Source organism: Monodon monoceros, unplaced genomic scaffold, assembly GCF_005190385.1.
Source record: "Monodon monoceros isolate NGI ecotype Baffin Bay Population unplaced genomic scaffold, NGI_Narwhal_1 Super_Scaffold_9, whole genome shotgun sequence".
Lineage (NCBI taxonomy): Eukaryota > Metazoa > Chordata > Mammalia > Artiodactyla > Monodontidae > Monodon > Monodon monoceros.
Window position 1 is genome coordinate 38,510,541 of NW_021703786.1, and position 21,538 is coordinate 38,532,078.

The 21,538-nt window shown below is 55.5% G+C and overlaps 2 protein-coding genes across 3 annotated transcripts in view; one reads left to right on the top strand and one right to left on the bottom strand.

Annotated features, from left to right (window-relative positions):
* On the bottom strand, positions 1–13,163 carry ATPAF2 (ATP synthase mitochondrial F1 complex assembly factor 2). 2 transcript variants are annotated; one of them, XM_029211057.1, is made up of 9 exons: positions 12,871–13,163; positions 7,274–7,321; positions 6,887–7,032; positions 5,795–5,892; positions 4,309–4,389; positions 2,673–2,785; positions 2,213–2,328; positions 618–751; positions 1–68 (listed from the first exon to the last, which is right to left on the bottom strand). In XM_029211057.1, the coding sequence occupies exons 1-9, from the start codon at positions 13,001–13,003 to the stop codon at positions 23–25; spliced, it is 915 nt and encodes a 304-aa protein (XP_029066890.1). In that variant the 5' UTR covers positions 13,004–13,163; the 3' UTR covers positions 1–22. The 2 variants fall into 2 exon arrangements, with proteins under 2 accessions (XP_029066890.1, XP_029066892.1); XM_029211059.1 differs by lacking the exon at positions 1–68 and having other exon boundaries at positions 104–751; positions 7,274–7,318.
* The window catches only part of GID4 (GID complex subunit 4 homolog), a 16,524-nt gene continuing 8,146 nt past the window's right edge, over positions 13,161–21,538 (top strand). Inside the window, exons 1-2 of the mRNA XM_029211056.1 lie at positions 13,161–13,805; positions 17,833–17,892. Of these exons, the coding sequence (XP_029066889.1) occupies positions 13,161–13,805; positions 17,833–17,892 (705 nt within the window). The remainder of the gene's footprint in view (positions 13,806–17,832; positions 17,893–21,538) is intronic.

The window sequence follows — 21,538 nt, forward strand, 5'->3', positions numbered from 1 at the left end:
CTCTAGTTGCGGCGAGCGGGGGCTACTCTTCGTTGCGGGGCGTGGGCTTCTCATTGCCGTGGCTTCTCCTGTTGCGGAGCATGGGCTCTAGGCACGAGGGCTCAGTAGTTGTGGCTCACGGGCTTTAGAGCGCAGGCTCAGTACTTGTGGCGCACGGGCTTAGCTGCTCCGTGGCATGTGGGATCTTCCCGGACCAGGGCTCGAAACCATGTCCCCTGCATTGGCAGGCGGATTCGTAACCACTGCGCCAGCAGGGAAACCCTACTCTCTATTTTTAAGAGTAAATCATTTTTGCTAAAATAGTAGGAACAAACAAGCAGAAACAGATGGCTCGGACCAAGAGGGACTCAGTTTTAATAGACTGATTAAAAACCGGAAAACAAAAGCCTTGGGGCTAAGGGCCACTGAGAGCTCCCCGGTGGAAGGGTCCGGCCCAGCAGCACGTGCCCTGTGGGTAGGCAGGGTGGCCTCGGGGACCCAGAGGTGACCGGAGCAATGAGTGGAGGCTCCATGCGCTTCGAGGCAAAGGATCGTTCAATGTAATCACTCATACCCACGCCCCCTGCCTCGGCGCAAGCTGGCCTCCACCAGCCGCGCGGCCCGGGGCCCGGCCTCACCCCTGCGGCAGCTTGTGCTTGACGGCCGAGCTCTCGGAGCAGAGGTGCACAAAGAGGGCGCCGGCGGCCGTGCGCGCCCGCAGGTCCTGCAGCTCGTAGTCGTGGGCCCACTCGACGTTGCCCCACTTCTGGATCTGAGGGGAGGACGGGACAGGCCACTGGGTGACTGGCCAGAGCCACGACGTCCCATAGCTGAGGAGAGTAGGCTCTGATCCCGCTCGAACATGAGAGACACGCAGGGGGAGCGACAGGTGAGAAAACGCGGTGGGGGGGGGGGGGGGGGAGAGCAGGCACTGTGCTCGTGGGTACGGCCACACGTGCATCTCCCCCAGGGGCCTGACCTTCCCACGGGGAGGCTGACGTGAGGCAGTCTGCAAAGTGTCACCCTCCATGAGCTGCCTCACTGGGCAGGGCTGTAAGTGCCCCGGTGTGGGGGGGATGAATAGACCAGCCAGGGCCACACGGTCGCTGCAGCCGGGCTCCTGGGGGAGGCTGGGGCAGCAGAGGCCGGCATGTCTATACTGGGCAGGGCTGCAGACACTCTCTCCAGGAGGAGCCCTGTCCTGAGCATGGCTGTCAGTGCGACTCCAGCCCACCCTGTGGGCCCCTCCCTGGCCAGGGGCCCAGAGGCGTGGGCCCCCCACCCAGGAACTCGAGATCTACCTGCATTTCAGGTGGCCCAGAACATCTGAAGGGCGTTTTATACTCTCAGAGAACTGTTTTGCGGTGGGTGGAACGTGAGGTTCAGGGAACGATGGCCCCACTCGGACCCCACAGCCAAAAGTAGAGCCCGGACTGGAAACCAGGCTTCCTGGCTGCCGCCTCCAGGCCCAGATCGCCCTCTTCCCATCCAACCCTTTCTCACACCAGAGAGTAGCCGGCCTCTCACAACACAGAAGCAGTTTTATCCCCTGGCATTTTCCTGAGCGGACGACTAGACGAACTTGGAAAATGCTGTCACTACAAAAGGGTTTTCATCATGCTGGGAGCCAATCTGTAGCAGCAGTCAACCTTCTGAGGCTGGAGAAGTGACAAGGGCACTGCAGAGGGCACCATCATTCTGAGCTAAAAACGCAGACGGCAGTGCAGCAGAGCCCTGTGAATTCTGAGCCCCCTGAACCAAACGTGCACAAGCAGCAGCCCCGAGGGCCCGCCGTGCGCACGTCCGGGTGGGCAGGCTCAGCCTCCTTCTAGAAGCACCCACGCGGCCCCTGCTTATCTTGAGGGGCCCAGCCTGCAGCTGTGCCCGAACCGGCCTGAACCTCCACCCGCAGAGGGGGCCCCAAGACCCGCCTCTGGCATCATCTCAGGGGTCGCCCGCGCCTCGGATTCCTCCTGTGCAAGATGGGAAACAAGAGCCCTCGCCCGACACGGTGCTGAGAAGAGGCGGCGAGGCGGTGAGGGAGGGCTGAGCAGCACCACCGTGGTTTGCTACCGTTGTGATGCGACAACACCTCTACGGGCCTTAGCGTCTGGGCTCCGCGTGTACATGGCGGGGTGCCACTCGGGGAGTCTGCCTTGGGCCTTAGCATCCGGGCTCCGCGTGTACACGGCGGGGTGCCCTTTGGGGAGTCTGCCTTGGGGCTGCGCCTCACCTGGAAGGCCTCCTCCAGGCGCGACAGCAGCACAGCCTGCTCCACCGTCAGGTGCAAGTCGATCAGGCCCAAGGTCAGCACCATGGACTTGAGCTGGCTCACCACAAACTCAATCCCTGCAGGGACACAGCCAGGTCAGGACCCGGGGCCCCCATCCCACACAGGGCAGTCGCCAGGCGGGGGACAGAGCCTTCGCCACACTTCTCAAGGAGCGCTCTGCTCTCCCTCGGGGATCCCTGCTCTGCTCCTGCCTGGGGCGGGCCCCGGCCCATCAGAGCGAGCACTCCACCCCGTGATCCGAGCCAGGCCAGGGAGACCTGAATGGAGACTCCTGAAGAGGGGAGAGCCACGTCCCCCAGAGAGGGTGTGAACCTGCTGGCCCGTGGACCAGGGGACAGGTTAGCATGACAGCCCTCCACCCCCAGCCCGTCCTCCCTGGCCGACAGGAAGCACCACGTACCTTGTAGGGCCCACGTGTTGTAAGAGGCCAGGTGGCTGACCAGCACCTCCCGAGTCCGGGCTGGGATGCTGGGCCCCATGATGCTGGTGGAGGAGCCGATCTTCACGCCGTATCTAAAAGGAAGAGGCTGCACGTCTGTCTGTCCTGCTGTGCAGCCCAGCTTCTGCCCAGAAGCAGAGCCCCAGCCTGCTGAGCACACGTGTGCCCCTTCAGGGGACAGCTGGGAATGCGGACAGCACCTGCCACTGCAGTCAGTGGCCTCCTGACCTAGTAGCCTTCTGCCACCAAGAGCAGAGGGCAAGAAACAGCTCTGCATGGAGGCACAGCTGGCCAGTCAGGAAGCAGGGGGTCACCTATAGCTCCTGAAATTCGAATTCATCGGCCTGAACGTCCATCAGAACTATGGGCTGCCTGCGTTTCAAACCCTTGCAGAAAAGTCCTCACATATGAGCCATAAAAGACGTCTTTTAAATATTGTTTTCTTTACAATAGTTGTGTATGTCCTGTATCAGGCAATCATTTTTTCACACATTTATTAAGCCTCTACCATACACAAGGCACTGTTTTTAGTCTGGGACATGAGCTAGCTTCAAGAACGATACATTTTCAAGAACAATCTTAACTACATAAAATGCAGGAAAAAACAATGGAATAAAAGCAATTTTTGTAATTTCCTCTCACATATCACTGATTTTTCCCATTGGTTTAGGAACAGTCTTTCCGAAATTTCCAATAGTACAAATGGAACACAGGAAGTGGCCACGTTTTCCTGTAATCTGCTACGGGTGAGAAATTTCAACTGCCACAAAAAGCTGACAATTCTGTACCACAGTAAAGGCCTGCAGGCACCAAACTACTGCTCCATTTCACTGCACTCCAAAATGGCATCGCATCTTTGCGGTTCTCACGTGGCATCTAGTTGTTCGGTTTTATCTGATCCTTCAGCACACTGGCTATGCCTCTTACTACAAAACCCAAGGATGCCGACACATCGTGGGTGCTCAGGAAATGTGTACAGATAAAAAACGCTATGCCAAAACCACTCCATGTACGCACACTTACAAAATACTGTGGTCAAGGGAGCACAGGGTCAGAGCCCTTTGCGAATCCCCTGGGAATGAAATGAAACTGAATCAACTGTGCCATATCAATGGCCTGTTCAATTCTGCACAAGAGTCTTCCTGCCAAGAAAAAGCACTGGGCATCATCAATCCCTGGAAACCTCCCACCCACAGGTTCACCTGTCCAGACTTTTCTCCATGTGTGAGGATCACACACGCTGCTTTGTGATTGTGTATACGACTGCACAGCAACTGTGACAACGAGCAGGGCGGTATCTGCCAATGCGAGCATTCAGTGTGTGCCAAGCAGGGTGCATCACTTCACGTACACCTCCCAACACCCTGGGAAGGGAGGGATTATGAGCCTCACTCACAGACAAGGGAGCTCAGAGAGATCAAGTCACTAGCCCAAGGTCACACAGCCAATGGGGGAAGAAGCACTGAACAGCATTTTCCCCCAAGGTGGCCCTGTCCTGAGTCCCCTGGGTGCTCTGAACTCAGAACGCTGACCAGCTCAGGGCCTCGGCTGTCCAGCATGGCCTGGACCCTGGCCTGCCCAGCGCTGAGCGGCTCACCTCCTCTCGGCCCAGCCTATGACTGGGTCCCACTCGTTCCTCTGCAGCTCCACCAGCGTCTCTGGTTCTTCCACCCTGCAGCTAATTCAGTGCAAAAGCACCTCCATTAATAAAAAAAGTACAATTCTTTCATCCAGCGACAGACACAGATACACAAGACGCAACAGCAGACCTCTCCACCCCCTACCCCCGCCCCCGCGCCTTTCCCCTAAAGCAGTGGTTCTCAAAGTGTGGCCCAGGGCTCACCCTGGACCTCGCTGGAAATGCGCATCCTCAGGCCCCACCCTCTGGGGGTGGAGACCAGCAGCCTGCAGCTTCACAAGCCCTCCAGGGGTTCTGCGTAAGTTTGACTTTGAGGCCCACTGTCCCGAACACCCCCAGTTATCGACAGGTCACTGCCTGCAGTGCTGCCCTGGTGCTGCCCTCAACACTAACACTGTCCCCAGACCCACACCCCCTTGGTCCCAGGATGCTGCGCCAGAAGCTCAGTCACTCGTCCTGCCTGCCAGCCCCTCCCAAGAGGCGGCGCCCCGGCCACGGGCCAGCTGCCTGTCTGCCCACGTGCCTCCCAGCCACAGATGCGGCCGCAGCGGCCCTGCCCGGCACCACCGATGCCAGGCCACACCACTGTTCTGACCAAGAGACCGAGATGAGGTCAGCTGAGGGGAGCTGAGCTGCAAGGCCTCCTGGGATGGAAGCCTGGGGGTGCCGGGGAGGCCAGGCCAGTGTGAGCAGAAGTGGCAGGGAGGTCACGAGGGTGCGGGGAGGCGGCTGCCCAGGGGAAAGGAGTGGCCCCCAGGGCAGAGGGGGCTCCCACCCGCAACTGCTCTCAGTACTGGGATGGTCTCCAAGAAAACCCCCTTCTCTGAGCTGGGCTGGAAGGGTACTCTTCCCTGTAACCAAACGGTCCCTAACGCAAACAGCGCGGACTTTCCACCAGCAGTACCAGCGGCCTCTGCAGGGACACCTCTGTCCCCTCGCCCCAGTGCCGATTTCACGTGCCATCCTGGAGGTACCCGGGTGTCGGAGCATTCAGGCGGCAGACATGGGGCTGCTCGGTTATTCCTTCCACTTCCTGTCAACATCCCTGACCCACCCGCGAGAGAACCCAGGCGCAGGGAGGATGCAGACGAGGAGGTCTGGCCGCTGGATACCAAGGTCGGGCCATCCGTGACCCAGAGGACAAGTGGGGAGCAGGCGACCTACGTGAGAACGTGCGGTGGCCGGACATGACCCCCTGGGTCCTGGAGCCTGAGAGAGCTGCAGAGGCCACCAGCCTATCCCGCCCCAGGCCAGGGGACAGCTGCTGGCTGTGGGAGAGGGCCGGCCCGACGCTGGGGCAGCCCGTGCCCTCCCGCCTGGGGTCTGCAGAGCAGCTGAGTGCTGAGGAGGTAAGGGCCTGCCCTCTCCTCCACTGAGAAGGCTTCAGTCAAACAGCCTGAGGGACTCGCTCAGGCCCTGGGGAGGCTGCCCGCATGTCCATTACCAGACGGTGTCAGTGTCCAGGAACTTTGCGGCTGCCCAGATGAGCTGGTCCTTGTCTCGCTGGGTCGGGTTGTCTAGAGACGTGTTGCACAGTGTGGTCTGGATCAAAGGCAGAGAGAGCCCGTCAGCACAGCCAGTCCCGAGGACACTGCCCAGGCCCCAGGAACAATGAACTCCCCCAAGGTCTCAGTCTCTGCACTACCAGGCTCTGCAGTGTTTAATTCAATCCTCACCACAACCCTTTCCAGGAGGTACTATCACTGTAACCATTACAGAGACGTGGGAAGCCAGGCCCAGGGAGATCAGGTCCAGCGAAGGCAACGTGGAGGCATTCCTGGATCTGGCTGAGAAGCTCACCCGCCAACTCCCCGCCTCAGAAAGCAGGGGACAAGCCAGCCAACCCAGGGGCAGGACGGTTTTTCCAGATCTGCCTTGTGGCCCACAGGCTGCTGAGCTACCCGAAGGCTCCGTCTGCAGCCCGTGTCCCCTGTTCCCTGGACACTCCAGGGGAGCTGGCACGCGGGCAGAGAGGCTGAGAAGCCTGCCTGGGGCCTGGGTCCATGTGCCGGGAAGCACAGACTCTCGATGCATCGTCTGGTCCCATCCTGACCACCACCCACTTTTCAGGGTGGGGACCTTGCCCAAGGGGCGGCAAGTTGCCCAAGGTGACCAAGTGGGCCTCTCCCCCAGCTGCTCCTCTAGGGCCTCAGGGAGGCCAGCTTCTCAGGGAGGGTCTGCACCGCCACCAACCCTGCTGAGTGCGAACTGAGCTGAGGCCAGGCTGGCTACGTGCTGCTGAGGAGATGGACAGCAGGCATGACCAGCATGTCCATGACCAGCACATGACCCAGACCATCACAGACCCTCAGAGCTGACAAAACAAAGGAACGGCTGCCCCAGAGGGAAATAAGAGAGCTGGCGGCCAGGGAAGGATTGTGTCCTGAGACCCAGGGAGGAACCAGGCCCTGGGGGTGGGGGTGGGGTGGGTGCCCACAGCCCCCAGGGCCTTATCGAAATCGGGAGAGGATCCCTAATTCTGCCCGGTGCTCCACGAAGCCCGTGGCAGCCTCGGGCACGGGCTGCGACCTATTACCAGGTGCATGGTGTATGTCTTGATGGTGTCCTGCTGGGAGTCCCACTCAGTGGCCACAGCGACGGCCAGGGCCTCGCTGGGGACGGTGAAGAGCTTGGCTTGGGGAGTCCTCAGCTTCCTGTGGTCCAGATTGATCTCAAAGCCAGCTTGAAAGAACAGATGAAAACCTCTCAGGGGTTAATAAGCAGAATCGAGTGACCACCCCTATATTTAGCTACTTGATTCGGTGCAAAGACGCCCCGAGATCCTTCTGGAGGGTGGGTGGCTTACAGAAACACACCCGACGAGAGCGCCAAGGTCAAGCTCACTGAGGAGCTGGCTGGAGGTGAAAAGTGTTTCCACCCATTCACAGAAACAAAAGAGGCAGTGAAAATTCCAGACACTCACCTTCACCCTGTGTGATGCTGACATTCTGATAGAACCTCTTCCTTTCTGCTGGGAAGATTTTTCAAAAGCGCAGTTTAAAATGCTGTGGAGACTCAGGAGGAGCCTGTACCACCACTGCTGATTCTGACTGACCACCCCGACTTCCACACAGCACCCAAGGGTCTCCCCACTCCACATGGATCGGTGGCTTCTGAGTAAGAGGCTAGGGGCGGCAGCCCCGCCGACACGAGACTGGAGGCCCCTGCATCTGTCTGGAGGCCTCAGTCGGGGTGCCCAGACGATGTCCAGCATGTTCTCCAGTGCCTGGCTGGGCAGCAAGTCCAAAGCCAGACCAGGCAGGAAGTGGGGGGTGGGGGAATCTGAAGGCTGACTCATCCCTGGGGGAGGGACCCCCCCCAGGGATGTGGCAGAGAGCATTCTGCCACATGCCCCACACGGCCATGGGAAATGGGCCCAAGAGACCTGGCGGTCAAAGAAAGGACAGAGCAGAGACTGACGGCACAGGCTGAACCTCCCAAAGCTGCCGGGACAGCGATGTCTCCCATGAGGGGGTCTTCTTACCTCTGCCCCCCTCCTCTGTCCTGGCCAATTCCACCTCTGTGCTGATCAGAGATGCCGGCCAGGCGGGTTCAGGGCTGCGCTGAGGGGAGGGCAAACTCCAGTCTTGGAGCAAACTTGGTGACGACTAACCCCCTTCCAGGGCAGGACTCAAAGCTACCCTGCCCTCGAGGCACGTACTGTCTCGTGGGTAGACGGACACTAAACCCAAGAAGACTCATCTCCTCTGGGCCAAAGGAAGACCTCCAAGCAGCCAGACGGCACCTGAGAGCTGCAGAAGAGCAGGGCAGGCCCAACCGTGCTGATGGCTTTCAGAGTGTGTGTGTGTGTGTGTGTGTGTCTGTGTGTGTGTGTCTGTGTGTGTCTGTGTGCCCACGATGGCTGCAGAGGCCCACATCTGGGGAGGAGGCCGGCAGGTCCCAGCGAGGAGGGTGGGGGAGCCAAGTAGGGGGTTCACACAGGCAACGAGACCAGGATCTGGAAAATACACTTGGCGGGATCCATGCTCCCCAACAATGTCAAAAGATGGAGGTTTTCTCCCTGGACCCTCCAAGGTCTTGGGTCTCATAAGACAAGTCATGAGATTAGGAGCCTGTGAAGCACCCATATCCTCAGTGACAGAGGGCGAGCTACCAGCAATGGAAACCCCATCCTTACAGGCAGGAGACAGGCTAGTCTTGTAGGATCACACAGAACAGGTCTATTTTGAGTATGAATCACTCCCTTTACAGAACATCTGTTTCTGTGGCAAAACCACACTTGGTGCCTTTTAAGTGACAATTTTAAGGACTATGTAGATACAAAGAAATGGGTATGTGAAAACGCATTGAATTTTAAAAGCTGCCACAAGAAACCAGGCTATATAAGCAGAGAACATTAACGAGCTGCTCCTGTGAAGAGTGCTGAACTGGAAAGTAATGTCCACTGGCTCCCTTTCTCCTGCGAGGCTGCTTCAATACGTATAAAGAAACAGGCGATTTTCTAGTGAGTGATCCTTCTACCAGCCTTAATTTCCGGGCTGGCCTTTCCTTTGGAAAGACTCAAAGCCTCAGAACTGCAACCACCACAGTGCACCAGGAACAGCGGACGTGCCTTCCCAGAGCTGCCTCAATACCTTTCTCTTTCTAAACAGTGCCACCTGGCGGGCCTTAAGCCTTAAAGTTAGATTCTGACTCGGGGTCCCTCTACCCATAATCCTGGGGCGGCTGTGACAGAGCGTTTTCAAGTTTCAGAATTCTTTGGGCCAGCTATATAAAGAACTCTTGCAATTCAATAATAAAAAGACAAATAACCCAACTAAGAAATGGTCAAAGGATCTGAATAGACATTTCTCCAAAGAAAATGTACAAGTGTCCAAAAAGCACACGAAAAGATGTTTGACATCATTCATCATCAGGGGAGTGCAAAGCAAAGCCCCGAGACACCACTTCACACCCACTAGGATGGCTATGACCAAAAAGACAGATGTTGGGAAGGAGGCTGAGAAACTGGGAACTTCATACATTGCTGGTGGAAATGCCACCTTGGAAAGCAGGGTGGCAGTTCCTCAGAGAGTTAGGTACCATTTGATCCAGCAATTCTACTCTTAGATACCTGCCTGTGAGAAATGAAAACATATGCCCACACAAAAACCTGTACTCAAGTGTTTACAGAGGCATTCAGAACACCAAAAGATGGAAACCACCCAAACGTTCACCAATGGATGACTGCATAAATAAGACATGGTGTGTCCCTACAATGGAATGTTATCAGCTGTGAAAGAGAATGGAGTACTGACACGTGTCACCCCTGGGATAAACCTTGAAAACATGCTGAATGAAAAAAAGCCAGTCAAAAGAGCCACATTCCATTTATATGAAATATCCAAACTAGGGAAATCTACAGACACAGATAATAAAGCAGTGGCTGTCTAGGCCTGGAGGGACTGAGGGGGTACTCGGAGAGTGGTAGCTAAAGGGTACAGGGATTCTTTGGGGCGATAAGAATGTTCTAGAATCGATGGCTGCACAACCCCTTTGGGTATACTGAAAACCACTGAGTTGTACACTTTCAGTGAGCGAACTGTAAGCGCATCACATCGCAATAAAGCTGTTAAAAAATCCTTCAACGCACCTCTTCTCCAAATTGTTCTAGCATCCAGAGCAGGGGCTGGCACACTTCTGCCGAGAGCCAAATAAAGTATTTCAGGCTTTGCAGGCCATCCAGTCTCTGGTGCAGCCAGCCAACTCTGCACTGTGGTGAAAGCAGCCCTACATGCATGTCAGTGAATGAGCAGGGCTGGGTTCCAATAAACCTTTATTAACAAAAACGGGTGGCAGGCCGGCCTCCTTATCTACAGCATCTGCCTCAACCCAGCACAAGCAGCCTCTGAAGATGCGGCAGAGGCTGAGAAGCTAAACCACTTGTGCAGGCGACAGACAACTTGTAAACAGAGGAGACCCCCAGCCTTGCCCTCACCGGTGTCGTCCTCAGCTGGACAGGCAGCCTCTCCGAACACCTTCCCCTCTAAGCGGCTGACGGCTCCAACGGCTGGTACGGGGCTGGACGCCACACAGCCCGGTGACCCTCTCCTAACCCCCTCCTCGCCTTCCGACAACCTTCAATGGCACAGCTGTCCCTAAGGAGCCAAGTTCAATCTACTTGCCTCTCCAAGTCTTCACGGAGAAGCCACCACTTGGGTTTAACCTTCCACTCCTCCAAAGACGCACAGACGCTCAGGTCGGAAAAGCAGAGCGCTCAGGTCGGTGCGAGACGCTCCGTCCCACTGCTCGGCACTCTTTCACCCACTCTTATCTTCCTCCACATTTGACAACCTACCAAGAGCCGAAGCTAGCAAGTCTGCAGTAGAAAGGAACACGGGCAGGTCAGTGCCACCATGACGGCAAGTGGCACCCACCAACTGGATGAACCCTCTGATTGAGGAAACTTAAGGGAATTCCTGAACGTGTCCCCTTCGCTCGTGTGCTGCCTCCCTGAGGTGCTGTAAAGGAAAAACAACGCTACACACTCACACAGATACTATGCTCCAAACGTGGAGGGGGGGCGGTTAGGGTTAGGGATCCCTACCGATCGGATACCACTGATCAACTCTGAGACACCAGCTGAGTGTCCTACAATTGACTCAATTCTGACACTACCCGCCTGGAGACAGCGCTGGATCCCATAGATTAAGGACTCAGTCTTACAAGAGTTATGTCCTGCATGACAGCTTGCAAGAGCAGTTGACGGAACTTACGAGAACAGTTTACTTACTAGAGTACCAGTTTACTACAAAAGGATACAACTCGGGGACAGGCAAATGGAGGAGATGCGTGGGGCAAGGTATGGAGGAAAGGGTGCCGAGTTTCCATGCTCTCTCTGGGCACCCTCCCTGCATCTCCACGTGTTCCCCAACCTTGAAGCTCTCCAAACCCCATAGTTCAGGGGTTTTATGGAGGCTTCATTACACAGGCATGATTAAATCACAGGTAATTAGTGATCAACCTCCATTCAATCTCCAGTCCCTCTCCCTTTCCCAGAGGTCAGGGGGTGGGGCTGAAACTTCCAACCCTCTAATCAAGTGTGTTTGGTTCCCCTGGCAATCAGCCGCCATCCTTAGGGGCTTTCCCTAAGGAAAAAGTCACCTTGTTAACATACACTCAGGTGTGGTTGAAAGGGGCTTGTTATGAGTAATAAGACCCTCCTTTCACCTTTATCACTCTGGAGCTCTTTTAGGACAGAAGACCGACTATTTTAACAAAAGATTCTCCCATAGCTCTCATTACTTAGTAAGCTACAAGGGTTTTAGGAGATGTATGCCAGTACAAGAAAATGACCAAATGTGTACATTTCTTATCATAAATCACACGGTCACAGATGCCCTTTCTTCTTCCCCTTTACTGGCTCTTCATGGATCACCTCCAGGCCCTTCACCTGGGCCCTGACAGGTGAGTTCTCTGCTCCCTGCTACATCCATTCCTCTTCCCTATTTGTATAAAATTATGGAACAGAAGGGCGCTCAGAGACAACCTAGCCCTTCAACTCACAGACGAAAATGATGTCCAAACGAAGCAGTCACATGCCTAAGATCACACAGCTCCTGGTTCAGCAGCATCAGACCCCAGGTATGTGCTTCTGCCACGATGCCAAGCTGCCTGTGGAGCTCTAGATTTCCTAAAGCAGGCAGTGTCACAGCGAGCTCCCTCACCCGCTGCCACCTCTGGACGTGTTCCAGCCGCCCGCGTTCCACTCTCCCTGCTCCTCTACACCGAGCTCCTTCTCGTCTGTCAAGCCTCAGCTTAAATGTCCTTTCACCCAAGACCCTTTCTAGACCCTCAAAACCCCCAAGATGGGAATAGGTGCTTCTTTGTACCTTCCTCACACAGGATATAGGCTACTGTTTAACCAGGGTGTTACAACCTTCTGCACTCGACACTGAACATCACCTAGGTAGAGGCTACGTCTCTCTTGAAGACAACGGTGCCTCCCGCCCTCAGCACATCAATACTGAGTGACTGGAAGGAGAGCTTTACTATCTTCACTCAACGGAGTCACTCCCACTCTTACCCCTAAAACCTCTCCCCAGAAGCAACGAAAGAGCCACTACCTTCTAAGCCTCACCTGAGTCGGAAGGGGAGGAAGAGGCACGGGGTGTTAACGCCTTAGCAGATGGCAGGGGTCGTGGGAAGGCAGTAGGAGGAAGGGTCAGGACAGCTGCGGAGACAGTGGCCGGGATGGAAGACTGAAAGCCCGGGCTCCAGGTCCCTTCGGTGCCGGGTCGCGGGGACACAGAAAGCAGCCCGGCAGACCGGCCTTTACCCCGCAAACCTCTCAGAGTTTGCTCTTCTCCCTTGGGGCAATCCCGACCCAGAACCCGAATTTCCCCGCCTGAAAACAAGGATGACTTCTGCTTTCCTAACAGAAGAGAAAAAAGCCACACGTGCTAAAGAAAACGACGCGCGTGCGCCCTGGGGCGGTCCCTGCCCTTGCCGGGGCTTCCCTTCCGACCTGTGACCCTGTACGGCCAACTCCTCAGCCTGCTCCGCCCTGGCCTCCCTCACCTGCTGGGGGCGCGTAGGCCCGGGCGTGGGCCGGGGGTTTTGGCACCGGCCCCCTGGAGGCGGTGAGGCCACCCCGGGGGCAGTTCAGGAGGTGGCGACCCCCGCCCCGCAGCCGGAGGCAGCTCCTCCACATCGCGCGGGGGCCTGGGAGAACGACCGCGCGAGATCTGAGCGCGGGGAACACCGAGCGGAGGGACCGCACGCTGCGCACTCGGGCCGCACGAAGCTTCTCACCGGCGACCGGAGCTTCTCACCGGCCGCCGGCGTCCTCAGCCTCCCTGGGCGCCGCCATGTTGCGCACGACACTCGCGGCGCGCCGTCGCCGCGCGCCTCAGCGCACGCCGCAGCCAATCAGTATCACAAACGCCCAGGCCCCGCCTCCGCGCCGCGCCTCGGGAAGAAGACTACAAGTCCCAGAGGGCCTCGGTGTCCGCCACGTGCTGTCTCCGCCCGCCAATAGGCAGAAGCGCCGCGCTAGCCTGCTCCCGCCCCCCGGCGCGCCGGAGCCAATCGGAAGGGGTGTGTGTGCGAGCGCAGGCGGGGAGGGGGCTCGCTTAGCACCCGGAGGCCCTGCTCGCAGGTCCCGGGGTCCCGGTGGCGGCCGGAGCGCTCAGTCCGCAGGCGGCCGGCGGGTGGACCCCTCCCGCCCCACGCGCGCGCCGGCCTTACCCCCGGCCACCCTCCTCGGCTCCCGCGCGGCGGTGGTTCCTCCCCCTCCCCCAGCCCTGGCTCCGGGGGACCCCGCGATGCCGGTCCGCACCGAGTGTCCCCCGCCGGCCGGTGCCTCGGCCACCTCCGCCGCCTCGCTCATCCCGCCGCCGCCCATCAACACGCAGCAGCCCGGCGTGGCCACCAGCCTGCTCTACAGCGGCTCTAAGTTCCGCGGCCACCAGAAGAGCAAGGGTAACTCGTACGACGTGGAGGTGGTGCTGCAGGTGAGCCGGCTGCCGGGCCTCTCGCGGCGCCCACTGGCCGGGCCGCGCCGCCGCCCCCTCGAGCCCGCGGCCGCGGACGGGCCTCCTGCCCGGGCCTGCCGGGAGACTCCGGCGCACCCCAACTCTGCGGGCCAGAGCCGGGGACTGGCGGCCTCAGACCCGGCCCTATCTCCCCGTGGCCTGTCGCCCCAGGACCAGCCCTCCTTCTAGCCCTTCTCGGACCCCGAAGAGCTCTCCAGTGGTTCCCCCTGACTCGGGACCCTCTCAGGCCTGAGACGTGCCTGCTGCCCCCTACGTTTTCCTCGGTCCCAGGAAGCCCAGGCTCTGGGGCCCGCCTCCTTCTCCTGGGGTTTCCTCCTTGGGGGACTTCCTCAGCCCCCTCCCTCCATTAGCCCCTGAGCTTGAGAGTCCCTAGCCTACCTACCCTGATTCCTGCCCCACCCCCCAGGCCGGGCCCTCATCCTGGGTGGGCTCCTCATCGTCTGTTAAGAAGCTGGCCTCCTAGCCCCCCAACCCCTAGTCTCTTCCTGGCCCAGGCTTCTCGTACTCCCTACCCCTGCCCTTTGGCCACTTCCAGGCTACTCCCAGTCTCCCTGGCCTGTCTGCCCAGATCTTCCTGTCCTACACCTCTGTTCTCCTTCCGGGCTCCAGGGGACCCTCTTTCGTGTTCTTAACTTTGATCGACACGGCCAGGGCTTCCTCCCAGTCTCTGATACCCATGTACTGGGAAATGTAACTCACTTGCTTTATTTCTCATACGGTATTTCCTTCCCGTGTCCACCCACCTCCCCCCATTTGACCTGGATTTCTGAGAACCTGCTGCCAGCCCCTAATGGCTTTGGAACTGCAGCTTCACCTGTCCCGGCTCTTTCCTGCACCTCACCCCTCTCATGCAAATGGGAGCACACTTGACATTTCTTCCCAGCCCAAGGAGATTGGCAGTGGTTGATACTCCATTTTCTCTCCCTCCTAGAAAACTGTTCCTTCTCTCTAGCTGCCCAGACCTGCATCAGGACCCACCTCCTCCTCCCTTTGCCCCTTTGTCCTTAGTCTGATACCTCACCTCCTAGGCTGTTCCCAGAAGCCCCCCCAAACATCTGTCCTCTTGAAAGGCTTTCCAGAAGCTTTGAGGTCTTGTGTGAGGACAGAACGTAGTAAGTGTCTTTTCCTTATGCTTGCCCTTTGCCCTTTAATAATTTTAAATCTTAAACAGCCTCTTTTCTGAGCAAGTAGTTCCCCCACCTAAAAAACAGTTGTGGATGCGTTTTCTTTCCACTCACTGCAGAGCGTTCATCAGCCTCTTTTTTCTTACTGCTTTGTGGGAATAGATAATTTCTTTTGATTGGGAGAACTCCATTTCCGTGTTGTGTCTTTGGTCTATAAACTTAAATATCTATCATGAGCCACGATATTTATTGTAATTGAAAATAGTAGGAGTTCCCTCGCAGTCCAGTGGTTAGGATTCGGTGCTTTCACGGTCATGGCCCAGGTTCAGTCCCAGGTCAGGGAACTGAGATCCGGCAAGCTGCAAGGTGCGGCCAAAAAATAAAAAAAGTACTGTGGCTGAGTTATTTCAGTCTTCATGGTGAGATGCCTAATGTGGTAATCTCCCTTCTCTTTTGCTTCAAATGTGACAGTTTAGTAGGAAGTTACAGGCCTTTTTACTTTTTGCAGCTAATCATAAAATTCTAGAAGTGAGATCCCTGGTGAGGATCATGTTTTCAGTGACCTTGAACTTGTGCCCCTTGTTGAGTTGGATGGTTTAGGATGGGGTCGGGGACAAGTGGCAGGGTAGCCAAGTGTCAGAAGAGAAGTTCGCCTTGGTTACTGCAGCAGCTCCCCTCCCTTTCCTTAGTGTGTTGTTTCTGAATTCCTGTCAGGTGCCAACTTCCTTGGGAACCGCTGGGAGTGGGGATTGAGTTGGTGCACGACTGGTAGGTCCCAGGGCGGCCCGAGTGGAGGACCTGGCCGGTGGCTGGAGGCCCCTTGGAGTGGTTGTGGGGGCAGTGGTCTCACCCAGGAATGCTGCTCTGTATCCGGACTGGTGAGTGGCTTGTCCGTCGTGGAGACAGTCAGTGGCGTGTGAATAGCTCCATCATCTGGTTTTTCAGCCAGGACTGGGTTCTTGAGCTCAGCCTTCTTAGAATACTTATGCTTTTTGTAACTTCATTTATTTCCTGTTTTCTTTCTGTTTTTCGTAACAGCTTTACTGAGATACGATACACCTATTAACACAATTCGCACATTTAAGGTGTACAATTCAGTCGTTTTTTAATGTAGTCACAAAGTTGTGTAACCATCACTGCAATCTAATTTTAGAACGTTTTCATCATCCCCAAAAGAACCCTTAGCTGTCACGCCCCTCCAACCCTAGGCAACCCCTTTTTTTTTTTTACCTAAGATTTGCTTATTCTGGACTTTTCGTGTAAATGGAGTCATACAGTAATGTGTCTAGCTTCTTCCATTGAGCAGAGTGTTTCAAGGTTCACCCACATCATAGCAGGTGTCAGTGCTTACTGACTTTTTATTGTTGCCTAATAGTCCCCTGTGTGGATCTACAGCATTTTGTTTATCCATTGATCGGTCCACGGGTATTTGGATTTTTTTCCACTCTGGGGCTGTTATGAACACGCTGCTGTGAGCATTCACATACAAGTTCTTATGTGGACATACGTCTTCCTTTCTCCTGATGTCTCCCTACCAGTGGAATACTGGGTCATATGGTAATTATTTGTTTAACATTTGAGGAACTGCCAGACTGATTTCCAAAGTGGCTGCATCATTTTGCATTCCCACCAGCAGTGTCTGCGGCTGCAGTTTATCCACATCCTCGTCAACACTTGTTATTGTCCCTCTTTTTGATTGTAGCCATCCTAGTGGGTGTGAGGTGATATCTCATTGTGGTTTTGATTTGAACTTCTGAGACGACTAACAATGTTGGGCCTCTTTTCATGTGCTTCTGGGGTGCCTTTTTTTTTTGGAAATTCCAGTTTAAAGAGTTCCTCAAACATTTGTAAGATTCTGACTGCTCTTTTGTTGTTGTTGTTGTTTTGTCACTGTGATTGCTCTCTTTCTCCTCTGCCATCCAAGAAGCTAAGAGTGAAGTGAAGGCCAGGTCACTGTGGAAGGAATATTAAAAAGAGCAGCTGTTGGACACAGCTGTGCTGCAAGACCTTCTTGCTGAGCACTTGCCTTGTTATCTTTCTCGTTGAGATGCCGGCCCGTTGTTCGGTTGAAGCTCTCTGCGCTGTGGTGGGTTTGAGTTCATCAAGATCAATTTGGGCAGAAAGGGAGAGACACATGCTTGGATGGAGGCCAGGATGAAATTCTGATTCCTGAGCAGGTGATAATCCATGCAAAGTGTTAGCCAATTTACAGTGCAGTTTTTAATCTTGTTAGCAAGTATCCTTGCCACCTGATACCCTTTCTGGCAGCTGTGAGACCCCAAACTATATTGAAATTCAGTGAGAATTGCATCCTTGAAACTTAAGGCCTTGGGTTAGAGCTATGTGTCCTTTAACACAACTTCTTTACTGACCCCTGTGAGTTTGGATCAGCTGCTCGGTTCTGTCCGATGCCCAGGTCAGCAGGTGAGGACGTTTGCAGGGCTGTGGTGGTTTTCGGGTGGAGACCGTTGTCCCCAACACCGGGTGGTGGGACCGCCCCAGCTTCGTTGAAGCCCGCTTGCTTTGGTGCTGACCTCGTCTGGCTGGCTGAGTTCACTGCAGCTTTTAAGCACTGCCTTGGTGTTTGACTCATGGTGTATTGGAAGTAGTTGGGTCCCCAGATCTGGTAAATGCCGCAAAATGTTCCTAGTTTCTTAAATGAGGCCTCACTCAATGTTGAACACTCAGCGTGCCACAGGACCTGTGAGCCCCGGGCTGCACTGGGCGAGCCAGCATCCAGGCTCCCTCGCCCCCCACCCACCTGCCGCCCTGGCCTCGAAGGGGCCTCTGCCTGCCGGACGTGATCCTGCTGTCTCCTGCTGGACCCTCCATTGGTAACGAGGCTGTGTGTGTCTTTTCAGCACGTGGACACGGGGAACTCGTACCTCTGTGGGTATCTGAAGATCAAAGGCCTTACTGAGGTAAGTGCCCCTCCCACGGGCAGGAGCTGGAGGGGGCCTCGGTCCTGAAGGGCCAGCAACCTCGACTCCTCAGGCCTGATTCAGGAGCCCCATTTCTAAGTGTGGTTCTTGCAGGGGGAGCGTAGAGCAGGCAGTTTGGACGTGTCCTGTTGGAAAGCACGCAGACTCACAGACCGTTGACGTTTATAAACAGGTCACCATATGCCCAACGCTACTGATTTTACTTTAATCCTTTTTTTTTTTTTTTTTTTTAAAGAAGATGTTGGGGGTAGGAGTTTATTAATTTATTTATTTTTGCTGTGTTGGGTCTTCGTTTCTGTGTGAGGGCTTTCTCTAGTTGTGGCAAGCGGGGGCCACTGTTTGTTATTTTTGTTTGTTTGTTTTGTTTTGTTTTGTTTTGCGGTACGCAGGCCTCTCACTGCTGTGGCCCCTCCCGTTGCGGAGCACAGGCTCCGGACGCTCAGGCTCAGCGGCCATGGCCCACGGGCCCAGCCGCTCCGCGGCACGCGGGATCCTCCCGGACCGGGGCACGAACCCACGCCCCCTGCATCCGCAGGCGGACTCCCAGGCACTGTGCCACCAGGGAAGCCCGGGGGCTACTCTTCATCGCGGTGCGCGGGCCTCTCACTGTTGCGGCCTCTCTTGTTGCGGAGCACAGGCTCCAGACGCGCAGGCTCAGTAGTTGTAGCTCACAGGCCCAGTTGCTCTGCGGCATGTGGGATCCTCCCAGACCAGGGCTCGAACCTGTGTTCCTTGCATTGGCAGGCAGATTCTCAACCACTGAGCCACCAGGGAAGCCCCTTTAATCCTTTTTGAGGAAAACAAACATAGTAAGAACATAGCTGCCACCGTCATGGGTCAGTTTCAGCCTCTGGGCGAGCATCATTCCTCCAAGGACTGAGGTCTTCGCAGTTCGAAAACGTAGGTGTTTTCCTTTCTTTGAACCACCTTAAACCTCAGAACTCCTGGGAATATCGGAGGCAAGAGAGAGCGTGCTTTCTTCTCCCGCTGGTGAGCAGGCAGCAGGAGGGCCTGGCGCCACCTGGCCGAGGGCTGGGGGCCGCGGCGTTCGGCGGCGCCGCGCGGAGGGGCTGGAGGGCATCCTTGCGCCGCCTCTTCTGGCCCCACGACTGTCACCTCTGTCCATTCCAGTTTCCTCATCTGCGAGGTGAGAGCTCCAGGTGCCTGCTCTGTCTCCCGGGGAAGACACGGGGTCAGTGAGTGGGAGGCTCCGAGGGACCTGACAAGACTGGTCCTCCTCGGTCTGGAAACACTTGTTTGCGTCGCCCCCGTTCCTCCTGTTATCCTGCTTCCCCACCGGGAGTCTGGGAACCTCCTGCGAAATTTGTTGTTGAGACAAAAAGGTATCTCTTCCCTCCTTTAGAAAACATCCAATCAAGTCGGGGTAGAAAATGACAGCAAAAGGAAGGGTTCTCACCCGGGAGTTTGTGCTAGTAGAAGACACACAGGAGGGCTTCCCTGGTGGCGCAGTGGTTGAGAGTCCGCCTGCCAATGCAGGGGACACGGGTTCGTGCTCCGGTCCGGGAAGATCCCACATGCTGCGGAGCAACTAAGCCTGTGCGCCACAACTACTGAGCATGCGCTCTAGAGCCCGCGAGCCACAGCTACTGAGCCCGTGCGCCTAGAGCCCATGCTCCGCAACAAGAGAAGCCACAGCCATGAGAAGCCCATGCACCACAACAGCAGAGGCCACAGCAGTGAGAGGCCCGCGTACCGCAAAAAAAAAAAAAAAAAAAAAACCCAAGAAGACACACAGGAAACAGAATATGCTCAACTCTTAGGTGGCCAAACACATTTGTTGAGCGCAGAACATAGACATTTAACTCCATAAGGAAACCAGCAAAATCTGTAACGTGGGATGTGGACACCAATTCCAAATGGTCACAGGAAGCTTTGTGCGAATGGTTAAGTAGGATTAAAAATCCACAAACCGTGTACGGAAATGCTGTGGACGTCCCACCAGGAGCAGGTGGCGCTAATGAAGGGAAGCGCCCCCGAGCCACCTACAGCCAGCCTTCTCTGAGGGGATGGGGTGCTGGCTTGGCCCTTCCCTGGGCCCGGCCCTTCCCGCCTGAAGCCGCCTTTTACTAGAGGAGGGCTGTGTTTCCTGAGGCCCTTCGTCCTGCCCGAGCGTCAGGAGTCTGTGAATTCATCTTTTTTAATAACTTTTTTTAGTTCCTTTACTGAGGTATAATTCACATAGCATACATTCACCCATTGACAATGTGCAATCTAGGACCTCCCTGGCAATCGAGTGGTTAGGGCTCCGTGCTTCCACTGCAGGGGGCACGGGTTCCATCCCTGGTTGGGGAACTAATATCCCGCAACACGCGGCCAAAAAAAAAAAAAAGGGTACAATCTGTTGGCTTTCAGTATAGTCACAGCATTGTACAACTGTCTAACAGTTTTTTAAGTTACAAATCTAGTATATGGTCACTGTGGATAACTGGTAAAATGCAGAAAAGGGTGACGATTCTCTGAATGGTTTAACACCTGTTATAAAACACAGTTAACCATTTTGGTTTGCTTTTCCATTTATATTTGTTGAAAAATCAAATATGTGATTTACTTTAATGTAACTGAACGGTTTGGGTCATAGTCACGGTCTTCCTCGTCTGTACGGAAATAGGGAAAATTCACTGTTACATTGGAGATAAATTGCCTCTTATCTGCCTTACATTCACAAATAAGTACAGTTTTTGAAGTTTGTGTGCCTTGTGGAAATTAAATCCCAGAATTGTGAGAATGGGTGTCAAATAACATTCTCTTTGCAGTCCCGAGCCAGCCACCCGCGGGGAGAGGGGCGTCCCTGGGGAGGCCCGGCGGAGGCGGCTGGCACCCGGCCTGGGAGCCCAGCCTGGGGGTGTCATGGTCAGGCCTGCCACGCACTCTCCAGACAGTTTTGGACGCTCCCGAGGCTGAACCAGGGAGCCGGTCACACTATCCAGAGCCACAGGTGCTCGTTTACTGCTGGTTTCAGAAGTTCTTGCTGACTTACTGGCCAGTCAAGCGTGGACCCCCCCCGGAAGGCAGGTCTTCACGGAAAGCTGGAGCCACCTCCAGGCAGGTGAGCCTGGAGTCAGTGAGGGGAGTGGGACCTGGCACAGGGAGCCCACCCCCGGGGGGTGCTGGCCACCCCCCACCCCCTTTGTGACTCCCCCGCCAGCTGTAGTCAGGGCTTGAATGTCCTCGCCTGCCCTGTGAGAGGCTTTGTCTTTTTGGTTCCTTCTGTGCACATGACTCTCATTCATTAGGTGTTTATTTTATTTAATTTTGGAAGTTTGTGGGTACCTTGTGGTCACCCTGGTAGATTGCCTGAAACATTTGAGAGAGAAGTCGGGGCAGAATCACTTATTAGGAAAACTCGTGACTTGAACATAAGTATGTTCTTTGTGTTATAATAGGAGGACTTGATCATTTATCCTTCTATTTTAGGGAAGTCTTGATAAAACTCAGGAAGTCAATATACTGTCTATAGCTTTTTATTTAACGCCTCAAGTCCGCTGTCAGCTTACACAGAACTTTTTCCCTTAGCAGTCCTTCCTAAAACGGATGAGTATAGTTTGGTTTATACCTTTAAAAATCAGGTTTCCGGGCTTCCCTGGTGGTGCAGTGGTTGAGAGTC

What these genes read in the sequence shown, in the direction of transcription:
- ATPAF2 (XM_029211057.1), bottom strand. Translation starts at nt 13,003, where the DNA reads ATGTGGAGGAGCTGCCTCCGGCTGCGGGGCGGGGGTCGCCACCTCCTG. An exon ending in CTGGACACTGACACCGTCTG is followed by an intron (nt 4,390 to 5,794) that starts GTAATGGACATG and finishes GCACTGAATTAG; the next exon opens with CTGCAGGGTGGAAGAACCAG. An exon ending in GCCTGGAGGAGGCCTTCCAG is followed by an intron (nt 752 to 2,212) that starts GTGAGGCGCAGC and finishes TCCTCCCCTCAG; the next exon opens with ATCCAGAAGTGGGGCAACGT.